This window comes from Lytechinus pictus, chromosome 9 (assembly GCF_037042905.1).
Source record: "Lytechinus pictus isolate F3 Inbred chromosome 9, Lp3.0, whole genome shotgun sequence".
NCBI lineage: Eukaryota > Metazoa > Echinodermata > Echinoidea > Temnopleuroida > Toxopneustidae > Lytechinus > Lytechinus pictus.
Window position 1 is genome coordinate 17,693,258 of NC_087253.1, and position 12,371 is coordinate 17,705,628.

General features: G+C 34.6%; 1 protein-coding gene across 2 annotated transcripts in view; it reads right to left on the reverse strand.

Annotated features, from left to right (window-relative positions):
- Window positions 1–1,075: 1,075 nt before the first annotated feature.
- The window catches only part of LOC129268182 (GRIP and coiled-coil domain-containing protein 1-like), a 28,833-nt gene continuing 17,537 nt past the window's right edge, over window positions 1,076–12,371 (reverse strand). Inside the window, exons 13-18 of one of the 2 annotated variants that reach the window (XM_064104839.1) lie at window positions 11,629–11,771; window positions 10,474–10,497; window positions 8,798–8,906; window positions 7,778–7,977; window positions 5,232–5,361; window positions 1,076–4,779 (exon numbers count right to left, since the gene is read on the reverse strand). In XM_064104839.1, coding sequence (XP_063960909.1) covers window positions 4,729–4,779; window positions 5,232–5,361; window positions 7,778–7,977; window positions 8,798–8,906; window positions 10,474–10,497; window positions 11,629–11,771 — 657 coding nt within the window. In that variant the 3' untranslated portion in view covers window positions 1,076–4,728. The remainder of the gene's footprint in view (window positions 4,780–5,231; window positions 5,362–7,777; window positions 7,978–8,797; window positions 8,907–10,473; window positions 10,498–11,628; window positions 11,772–12,371) is intronic. The other variant, XM_064104840.1, reaches the window with a different exon arrangement.

Here is a 12,371-nt window from a genome sequence, read left to right on the forward strand (position 1 = left end):
CTCGAAACTCTGCATCAATTTGTAACTTCCCCACATAGCTTGGATTACAGGCGCACGCCACAACGCCCCGTTACTCGGCAAGGGTCATTTATATGTTGCCATTTGATTTGAGCTTTCATAAAACAGTGGAAGAATTATAAACACATTTGGGATATTCATATGACAAAGATGTATTTCATGTGTCAGATTATTACCCCAATATCTTGGGGGAAAATGAAAGAGTAAGACAGAACAAGAAACAATAACAAAGATCTCGGAAGCACAGGATTTAAAGCCAGTACAAACCAGCAGCTTTGTATATCACAAACTGAAGTCTTCGACTACTAAAATACGTCCAGGTTCCTGACCCATAATGCACCATTCTGAGCAGTGTAGTCTTAAATAAAGACCCATATAACATACTGCATTTACACACTATTTCGCTATTCAATACATTCATACCCCAGTAATCTTGTATAAACCAAGTAGCTAAATGATAATATTCTGTTCGATCTTGATTTAAAGACTTATTCATCAAGGATCAAATAACCCCGGCAGGGCAATGGGACTGATTTTTTTTCACTGGGGGTGCTGATGAAACTGGTCACGAGAAATGTGAAAAGAAAAAAAAAAGGGTTTCACTACAAAATGGTAATTTTTGTTCCATTTTTTTATTTGTACCTTTGAGAATACCTGGGGATGCTGGCTATGGAGAAAAATACACAGCACCCCCAAGGATTTTTTTTTTCTTGGGGGGGGGGGGGTGCTTCAGCACCCTCATTTCCCAGGGCCATGAACCCTGGCTGATTGAGCGGATCATGGAATGACTTCTGATAGCAATTTTCTAAAGCGACTGAAATACCTACATCTTATTGGCTACGAGCATAGAATATATTTCATAGCAAGTGGTTGCACAAAAAGAAAAAAAATTCCCCTCCCCTCCCAGAATAATATTTGAGTAGACTTATGTACATGTATACAATGACTTAGGCTAATAATTTTGTTGCAACATGCATGAATCGGTTCATTCTCTCTTAAAATCACTACAATCAAAACAGTCACGTGAGAGAAGTAATAGAATAAACACAAGAATCAATTACTTTCTTTGATCAGCTCCTAATCTTTTTATTGCAAAATATAGATAACTCTTAAATTTACATTGAGCATAAGTTCTCACAATATTAACTCCTTTTCAGTAATACAACATGTATTCTATGGCTGCTGGTCATTTTGACACCAATAAAAAGGTCAATTATTACCTATTGTTTTACTTATAATGATGCTTTGACCCAAATATCGTAATACAGGGTTATATGATAACATAATTTTTTTTGATCGGTAATAAAAAAAGCCCATAAATTTATCATGAACTACATGTAACAAAGTTCAATCACTTGAGACCACGTACAAGAACCATCTGTTTGAGTTCAGAGAATCTTTAAATCACTTCCTGGGCATGAAATGTAAATGTTCTGCAGAATTGATTACATTTGTAGGTTATTAATGTTATCTGACTTAAGTTAAGCATTATTTTAAATGTATGATTCTTATAGGTCTTACATCTCAAATAGCCACAAGCACTTTTATTATCTGTCATTAATGTGTATAATCTAAACATTTACATTTTCAAGAGTGTACAAAAATTGTAAACAATATACGATATAACTAATTCGTTTATTTTAAATAAATAAATAATAATTCTATATGAAGCATTTGTATCTTCTATGCACAGTGCTTAATGGTAAAAGTTCATGATCTACATATATTTGTTCACCTCACCACTGGAATGATGTCTCAATATTTCAATCCATCAAACTTAAAAAAAAAACAATCGTTTAAACCATTTCCAACTTTATAGTCTATATAAGTATTTACAATTTTTGCAGCAATACCTAATAATGTGATTGATTATTATTGTTTCATTTTTTAAATTATACATGTAATTATAAAAAAGCGATGAAGAAAACTCAGAGGCAAGTCATGACAGAGTTTCCAATTCTCTTTTTTAATCTTTATTTTCAAGAAACATCTGCACTAGCTGTTTATTGGCTACAGTGCTGCTATGAAATTTGTTAAAATGAATTTAATCACTTGTATGTTTATTTAGAGTGATTCTATTTGTCATTGACAAGTCCTTCTTTAATGTTTTCAATGCATAGACTATAATATAGTACATTTTTTTTCTGTTTTTTCTTTCATTTGTTCCAAAATCGGATCTTGGACAAGTCCTAAGGTGTGCCGAGGCCTTTACAAATAATATGTATTACTGATTCAATTTCCCTTATACACAACCTGTTTAAATCTACAAATCAATTCCTGATAGTGGTCTGAAATAAAGACTGAAATGAAAATTTGAAACTCAATCACAACTCTACCCATCACTTTATAATTTAATGTTATTATATTTAATTCATTTCAAGCAGAATGCTATTTTATTAGAGTATCAACAAACCAATATATATGCGAAATATTATAAAAAGGGTAGAATATTCCTGTTAAGAAAAAAAATCTACATTTCAGCTTCTGCCTACAAATGAATTATAAAACAATACCATTACCATATGATACTAGTGAATTTCATAAACCATAATAATCACAATATCTGTTGTTTCCCCCTGCAAAATATATCACTAAGAGTGCTGCCATCTGGAATAAAAAAAAAGAAGTAAATGTATATATATTACAGTAGATGAAAAAAATCCAAAAGTTAATGCATTTTTTTGCAAATCAAATGTTTATCTAAAGTTACTCAAATATTTGACATTCCCTACTTCTTCATCAGAAAAGTAAATGATCAGATCCAGGATTTTTCAAAAGGGGGGGGGGGGGGGCACATTTTCCCCGGGGAAAATTTGACAAAAAAAAATTGAAGGTCATTTCATACATGAACAAATTTGACAAGCAAAAAAAAAGGGCCTTGCTTTAAAAAGGGAGGCACACTAACTGTTATAAAGGCATATTTACATTACAAATTTTGATTGTGCCTCTCAAAAGGGGGGCACGGGCTGGCTGTGCGGGGCCCCCTGGATCCGTCAGTGATCATGATTATGATTATGATTGTTGTTGTTGATTGGTTTGTAATAACGGCGCTCTCATGATATTGTTATTTAATCTGAATACAGCCATGATAAATATGCATACAGCTAATAGTGTTTACTTTGTGATTTAGAAATTATATTTTGAGCACCCATTCAGTCTGGCCATATCATATACATGTGTAAGGCACAATGACAATTTCTTTTCTCATATTCATCACTGACTACTGTTAAAGCAAATTATCATATTAAATACTGGCATTTTAATACAAGCTTTTACTGTTTGAATTCATACATGTAGAATAGATATAAATATTTCAAAAATAATTTTAAAAAATTGAAAATTTTGACTAGACATACATAGAGTATATCCGAAGGCTCATAGAAGGGGAAGGGCTCTCATGGAGCATTCTTGAACTATCCCTTTACAAGAACAAGGTGGTTCACGAACCACAAGTCCCGCCTGATTTCATGATAAAAAATGCAATATATTTTTACCCCTACATGATCTCTGACCTTATCATCCTAAAAAACACATGTTTGGTATTACCCAAAGATTATTTGTTCTGAATCTAAACACAAATGATGTAGATATAAAGACAGAGTAAGATGAAAAAAAAAATTCAAAAAAAAAAAAGGATGGACATGACCTCATATCATTTCACCTTTTGACCCTTAGATGACCTTTGTCAACATTATCCTCACGGACACACATGTGGTATTACCCAAGGATCAAATGTACCAAGTGTCAACATAATTGATGCAAAAATAAAGAAATGAGACCAAGTTGAACAAAAACTTTTTTTGAACAGACCAACAGAAAAAGTGATTACTAGGTCTCCACCGAACTTTGTTCAGGCGAAACAAAAAATAAGATAAAAAAGTAAACTGAGAAACCCATTTGGCCTTCCATACTTCAAACATGTTCTATTTGTCGATAACTAGAGGTCAAATTGTGGATGTAATTTGATGGAGGCTTTGCTTCAACACACAGTAAAAGCTTAACTCCTCTGACCAAATTTCCCTTGGGCAATCAAATGGCACAATTTCATCAACAGTTGAAAGAACAAGCATTTAACAATTAAAATCTAAAAACAACAATAAAAATTATAATCATAAAAACAGGGCTATATGTCATTATTCTCTATCGGGTGAGTTGTATGGAGACACATATAAATATATATATGTATATATGCTTACCCTGTTACTGAGATCTAAATATACATTTTACTGCCAGCTGAACATGTAGGTTACTTACAAACTGGAACATCTTGGCCCCTGTATGAAGGCTATGGGAATCAGATCATTTGGAAATCAGGCAAGTCGTTGTGCACGTCATAACCAGTTCCTTCCATCAACCACTGTGCTCAGTAAGGTCTATACTGGATTCAGAACTAGTTCTATCCATTGTTAAAAGCACTAGCTTAAAGCAATCTTTACTGGTTTCAGAACCAGTTCTATCCATGCGTGGGCCGGTTAAAAGCAGTCTATAAAGGTTCCAGAACCAGTTCTAACCATGGATGTCTAGCTCAGAGCAGTCTAAACTGGTTTTGGGACCAATTTCATCCATGAGTGGCTAGCTAAAAGCAGTCTATACTGATTTTATAAAGAGTTCTATCCATGGATGGCAGGTTCATGGTTCAAAGCAGTTTATACTGGTTCCAGAAACCAGTTCTATCCATGAGTGACTGGTTCAAAGCAGTCTAGACTGGTTTCATCCGGTTCCCCACCAAGCAGCACCAAGTTTCTTTATCACAGCCTCTTTCTATAAGGAGAAAAAACCAATATAATACAAAAATGATAATGCAAATATACCACATTCAACAGCACAGGCTCCAGACCTTAATTAATTCACTGCATTCAACAGCATTTGCTTCTTATCATATACTATCAGTTATGCAATAATTATGAAGTTTCAAATTCCTAATTCTTTAATTTTTAACAATAAATTTAAATTTCCACTGAATGAGTTGCATCTAATAATCAAAAATATAAATGGGAAAAAAATGTTCTCCATTTTTAATTCACTTCAATATAGAGCACTGCATCATATAATATAATGAACTTTCAATTCTAAGATAAAAAGTCGTGATTTTTAAAACAATTTTGCTCCATTTTTACTTAAGGAATTGAATCTTATATCATACAAAATCAGAAATGAGAAAATGATGAATTTTCAGATCAAACTTACAGACTAAACTAAGTTCTGATTTTTACCTCTTTGTTTGTAAATTGAAGAATAGCAGCTATGGCACTAAACATTTGTTTCTTGGTTGAATAGCTATCACTCTGATGATAGGACAAGACAACGTTCTTTAGATATTCCAAGTTGGTTCCTTCTCTTGACCTGTGAAAGACACAGTAATCAAATAATATGAATTAGACTGAAATTCATATGTTTCAAAACCTCAGATCATTACAGAGTTTGCTCACCACGAAGCAGAACACTTTCTAGAACATAGGAAATGAATTGTCAAATGCCCTTCATGACAATGAGCAACCAAGTCTTTGTCGAACATTGCTGAATCAAAACAGCTCCAAAACATAAGACGAACTGCTATTCTGGTTCACCACTTTTTGACAAAGACCTCCCAACTGTTCATTGTCATTTTAGGGGAATTTAATATATATACTGTGTTCTTGATTTAGTCCGCGTGGGCGCGGAAAAACTCACTATTAAAGCTATTAAAAATGTTAATGCATCACACAATTATTTCATGAGCTAGTCTTTAAAATTAAGGCCAATTGACACCATATTAACGTAGATGTAGATCTCAGTTTACTACCGTACTCTGTGAAATCAGGAAATCAAAGCAAAATATTACCGAACTGGAGACGACTTTAATACACAGACAAGTACATGAGGGGCAATGTATTTTATTTCTTGGAAGAAGACAACATATCTCAAGGGAATACCATTCTTGTTTTGTCAATTTTTCAGCAATAAGACATCAATTCACCCAAATCATATGGCTAATATTCTTCATTTTATATATTATTTTGGATTGTGTTCAAACTAATTTTTTCGATCATTACCTTTACTGGCATTAATGTTTAATTTCTTAGCTTATTTCTACCTCCTTTACATCATTCAACTTTGTATCATATTTTTGGAAAAGCTCTGAAGTCTTTTCTTGATATTCATGGAGGATACCATACAAAAATTGTCAACTTCTAATAATGGGAAATATATACATGTACCACTATCTTATCTAACATTCTTTTCTAAAATGCACAAGAAAAATAAATAATAAAATGAGAGCCTGGATGAGTGACATACATGTAATGCCAAGAACTGGTTCGTAAGAAAAGATAAAAATTACTCAAGTTTAAATTTGAATGTCTTTCAAGATAAAAGATTTCTAAAATTTAATTGTAACTTTTGCCAAGACGTTGTGCTCCACCAGAGAAAAAACCCTTTTCACCTAGGTTATGAGCAAGGAGTGTAATCTAACCATTTAGACATCAATAAATTCCTAGATTATTCTAATTCTAATCTATTTCTCTGCCACTGTTCCACCTCATCTCCAAGATTCTCTAATACCTCCCTAGAAATGGTTGCCAATTTGATGAGCAACTCTTACAATTTTGTCATCAATAAAAACCAAGATTGAATCGGTTCTGACATGTTTCTCTTTCATCCATCCACTTCATTTCTGAGCATTTTTAACCCTGAAAGGCCCGGGGGGGGGGGGGGGGGGGGGCGGAATCCGCCCCCTGGACATTTTTCGCGATTTATCCGCCGCGCGAAATGATTTGACCGCACCGCTCGCTGACTTTTTACTTTCAAGTCTCGCGCAACGTTTGAGACCAAATTTGCGATGCCCGGGTACGCGGTTACGAAATTACGCAACATTATGTAAGAGCATGTCAGACCCAAAATTGCTCAAAAACATGAATTCATGTACAAATCCAATGCAAATTGTGTATTAAGCCAAAATTCATAAATATATCATTATTTCTACTTTTACTGATTAAAATTAATTAACTTTGTCTTGTTCATGATCAGAATTAAGTCTGCAACAATTTCCATAAAAAAAAAACAATTTAAAACAAAAAGTAAAAAAACAAAGAAATACATAAGAAATTAAGAAAACAATAAAATACATAAGAAAAAATTTGCGATACCAGATTTTTTTAATGTACATTTGATTAGAATCCTACAAAGAGTCTGTGAATAAAAAATTAGCAATTTTGGGGCCATAATGAGTTAATTAGAGTAATGTTTTATTTCATGCATTAATTAGCATACATTAATTCATTAAAAAAAAATCTTATTTTTTCCGGAAAATGAATCATACAGCCTTGTAGATTTTATCGCACACTACCACTGTGCAAATTTTCGCAACGCTCGTGCGATCGACGGCCGAGATCTCAGGGGGGGGGGCGGATTCCGCCCCCCTCGGCTGTGAGATGGGTCCAAATAACCTGGCTCTTTTAGGGTTAAATCCTCTTTGGAAATTGTTGCCAATTTGATGAGTAACTCCAATAATAATGACATCAATAAATGGTTCTAACCCTTTTCTTCTTGCGTCAATCAACTTCATCTCTAAGGATCTCTAAACTTTTTGATAAAATGTTGCCAATTTGAGTAACTCCTTAAGACTTGACATCCAGATATTAATTTGGTTCAGACCTGTTTCTGTGCAATCAATCCACTTCATCTCTAAGGTTCTCTAAACCCTTTTGAAAATTGTGGCAAATTTGAGGACTAACTCTAAAAGATTTACATCAATAAAACCCTAACTTGATCTAATTCTGACCTATTTCTCTGCCATCGATCAACTTCGTCTCTGAGATTCTCTAACTCCTCTTGATAATTCTGCATAGAAGTGGCATGTTTGTCCTGGAGTTGTCTCAAAGCCGTCTCGACTTGCTGCTTCTGTCTCTTCACTCCAGCGAGCTCCACCTCCTTTCTGGCTTGCTCCTCGGCAAAGTGAAGCAAGGAACTCCCACTCTGACCCTGTCAATCAAAATCATGGAACGAAATACAATCAAGGGGATTTGTTTTATGAAGCCGATATATTAGTTCAGGTGAAAGAGTGTCCACCTCACAACCGAGAGGTCAAGAGTTCAAGCCCCAGGTGCGTCAGACCAAAAGCATGGGCGGAAATCCCAGGGGGGAACAGGGAGAACGAATCCCCCCTACCCAAAATAGTAGGGCGGACACAATATCAAATGTCCTCCCTACTATTTTTTGTCTTTTATGATGGAAAGAAATACTTCATTCAAAATCGAAATAAAACATGTATTTTGGTCGAAATGACCTTACATCTGGGGTAATAACCTTTTTTTTGCTGGTCAAATTTTCCAGCACCTGGACCCCACCTTTGGAAAGAGATTTCCGCCCTTGACAAAAGGCATTCAAAGATGGGAGTTTGCATTCAATGATTTAAGGGATAGAGCAACGTCGATCTGGCGCTGCTCAGTGGCTGCTGGGTCCATGATCCATTGGGCAAAATTAATTTTCAGAGGATTCCTATTTCTGATTTCTATTTTGAACAATAAAATATGGATTATCATTATTTATCATTATTATTATTATTAAACGCTGCACAATTAAAAAGTATCACCAAGCATCCATGGATGTGACTACTAACCTTTAGATGTGATAGTCATGTATCAGTATTATAATCCCAACAAACAGATTTAAGTTTAGTCAATGTAACTATTTTAGTAACTGTAAATATTACCCTATAAATATATGTACAGTACTAACAAAGATATGTCAGAAACACTCAATTTAACTGCAATTCTAAGCAGCGTATAAAATATAAACGTACAGGAGTTGATGGAGCAGCTACAAGTTGTGAGACCGTTTCTTCCGTCTCCGATAAGACAGTATCTTCACTGGCTACCGATTGTACATCGTCGGCTGGACTGTAGTATTCACTGCAGTGGTCATAGGATAAAAAAAAAATCAAATTATATTTTGCTACCTTGTAAGGCAGTCATTATCTGTCCAGGGTCCTTTAGCACAAAGGTTAGCAAGCAATTGTATGCTAGATTTTAAAGATTGACTGTACTTTGGTTGTCAATGCAATCACTCGTAAAAAAATATTCTATGATCACTCCTGAAAAACATTGTGTTACGGGCCCCTGGGCTCAAAATCAATATCACCTTTCCAGCTACTGTTGTTGGGAGCATGATGCCCTCACTTGAAATTAAAGGTATTAACTCTCAAACAAAAGAGATGTCTTTATAAACATAGGCACACATAACATCCTGACTTTTATGAGATTTTGATTGGAACTACAGCTATTTGCAGGAACAATGGAGAAATAATGTCTCCATCCTTTAAGACATGTGCATTAGTTTTGTTGCTCTTATCCTCTTAAATTGCACACACACATAAAACAGAAATGTTGAGCAATATACTACAGGAGTTGTCACATTTATTTCAGCTTTTATGAGTAACAAAAGCCAAAAGGACCAGCAAAGAAAAGAAGACATAAAGAATATGATCAAATTGGATGAAAAAAAAATCATTTGCATGAGTAACAAAAGGCATGGTCATATAGAGCAAGGATGCTTCTTTCAAAATAACATTAAGCCTAAGTAACCATGAACCAATGTTGAGCCCAAGGATTGATATTCGAGCCCCGGTCAAGTCTTTCAGAGGGTGACGCTAAATGTCAGTCCCAACGTAAATAATCATATCTGATTGATATGCGTATGTTTGTAACTCAAACACAAACCCAATTGGTGTCATCTGCAATAGGCTGAATAACATTTTATATTTGTGGACATTCAAAAATTGAGACAAATATTTTAAAAGGTTTTTCCAAATATATGAAATTTGATCTGTAAGAAACTGGCAAAAATTTGATTCATAATCAGTTGCAAAAGATTGAAAAAGATGCATGTTTTTTACTGTGATTGGTCAGAAATTTAACTTGCCAGTGAAATAAATATTGACACCCCAAAAAGACTGTTTATATTTTCAGACTGTTCCACAGATATGTGAGCAAGTTCTTCCAATATTCAGGAAGTTTCATATGACATGTTTCGAAAAACTATTTAACAGTTATTTTTAAGGAAAAAATTAACCATAAAACATAACACTTATACCAAATGGATTGAATGAGTAAAACCAAAGAAATAAAACAAACTATTTCAAAAAGACACAAAATCTACGTGAAAGGAACACTTGAAAATACTACATACAAATCCTAATGCAAATAAAGCCCCCAGCAATTGGTCTTATTATTTTTTTTTTCTAAATTTTAAATGAGGATACAGGAAATAAAATTGTGAATGAAAAGACTGCGACAGATCCAATTAAAATCCAATGAAAAAAGAACGAATGAAATTTCTGAGAATGAGAACAAGAAAGAAAAGATACAATGCACCACAATTCAATTTCTAAATGACACTGTTGGCCTCAGAGAGAGAAAAAAAGCAAACACCAAAGAAACTTTTGCAAATTATGAAGAAATTTATCTAACAAATACTTACTGGCTTTTAGATTTTTTAAGACGTCTGAAATTCGAAAAGTTCGGAAAGAGTCAATTTTGAGATTTCATTCCATACTTTAGTACAGGTAACAAAAATCTCTGTATATAAAACTTAATTTTCTAGTAATGATGATATCAAATGTTCCAAGTGAATTTTTAACATCACATTAAAAATCATTTCATGAAATATATATATATTTTGAAAATGAGAAGGCGGAATCACCAACATGCAAATAGAGCTAATATTTTGCACATTTTAAAATATTTTCGAGGGCTACTTTTCACTTACTGATTGCTTGAATCGGCCACATTGAATAAACTTCAACATTGCAGTGAATGAGGAAATTACGGTGCTCCTTTTTTCTGAATTTTCAGAGCTCTTAACATTTTGGCGGTGAAATCGCCCAATGAGAGCTCACATGTTATTTTTTTCCCTGGTGGCAATGGAAACTGTCTCACACTTCAAAGGAATAAGTCTTACAGACTTTGGCCTGTATTCTGAACTCGGGTTTGAATCAAACCCTGGTTTAAAGTTGTGGTTTAACTATGGAGAGCCAATTGGAGCACAAATCCCTAACAGTACACATTCAATTTATTAACTCACATGACACCCAGATTGTTAATAATTGTCTAGGAATGATAACTGAAGTATTTTTCTTCCTTATGAAAGCAACAGGAAACAAAATAGAAAAACATAAGAAATATACAACATACACAGAATTTTTGGCTCCCCATAATTTTAGCAGAGAGTCAGACTGCGGTCTAAGTTGGAGCGTTGTGGCCCAGTGGATTAGTCTTCGGACTTTGAAACAGAGGGTCGTGGGTTCAAATCCCAGCCATGGCGTAATTTCCTTTTGCAAAATATTTATCCACATTGTGCTGCACTCGACCCAGGTGAGATAAATGGGTACCTGGCAGGAATTTATTCCTTGAAATGCCACCGTGCTGTAAAAGGCTGCGGGGCTAAAGCCAGGGTAATAATATCCAATTAAGTGCGTAGGGACGCATTTGGCAGTGATATGCGCTATATAAGCATGTTGGTATTATTATTATTATGAAGTTAAACCGGACTTCAGAATACGGGTCTCTGTCGTAAAAGGCCTGTTTCCCCTGGGTTGCCAGGTTTGACTGTGTTAATAAGCAGAAGTGAACTGACCTTGTAGTATAAACAGGTTGGCTGGAATGAGATGGGTTTAGTTGGGTCTTGAGGTCGTGGATGACTTGGTCCTTGTCCGCGAGAAGGGCTAAGGTCCGCTCACGCTGCTTTTGGACCTGCTGGTCGAGGTCCGCTGCCTTCAACTGCAGAAAGACACAAGAGACCAGGTGGGAGTGTCATAAAGGTGTTCTTAGGATCTAAGGAAACTACATGGCGATATGCTATGTATCACGAGAAAGGATCACCAGTTGCGCATACATTGTAAATATAAACAGCTTCTTATGAAACACCTACTATATGTGTGAACATGAAATTACTCTTGCCACAGGGCAATTCTATTCAATTCAAGTAAACATCGATTTTTCTTCCAATTGAAATTTTAAATATAAAGCAAATCAATAATATAGTACAAAACGATGAATACAGTATTTAAATTCTGTGTCAGGAAGAAGACATAACCCCAGAAAGCAGGGGCTTGTGTCGGGATTGGCCTTAAATACTTCGTTCTCACTAGTAGGATGCTGATATTATTAAAAATACTCATTTTGACATTTCCTACAAGTAGACTATATACATCTGTCTCCGTATACTTGAAATGGCTTGTCTCTGATTTAAAATTTATAAGAAATTTTGAGCAGTTGATAAAATGAAGGAAAAATTTGGGGGCTGTTGTGAGGTATACAAAGTTTTAATCTTACAATACCGACCTAGGTTTTATGCAGGGTTCATCCAATTTGAAATAG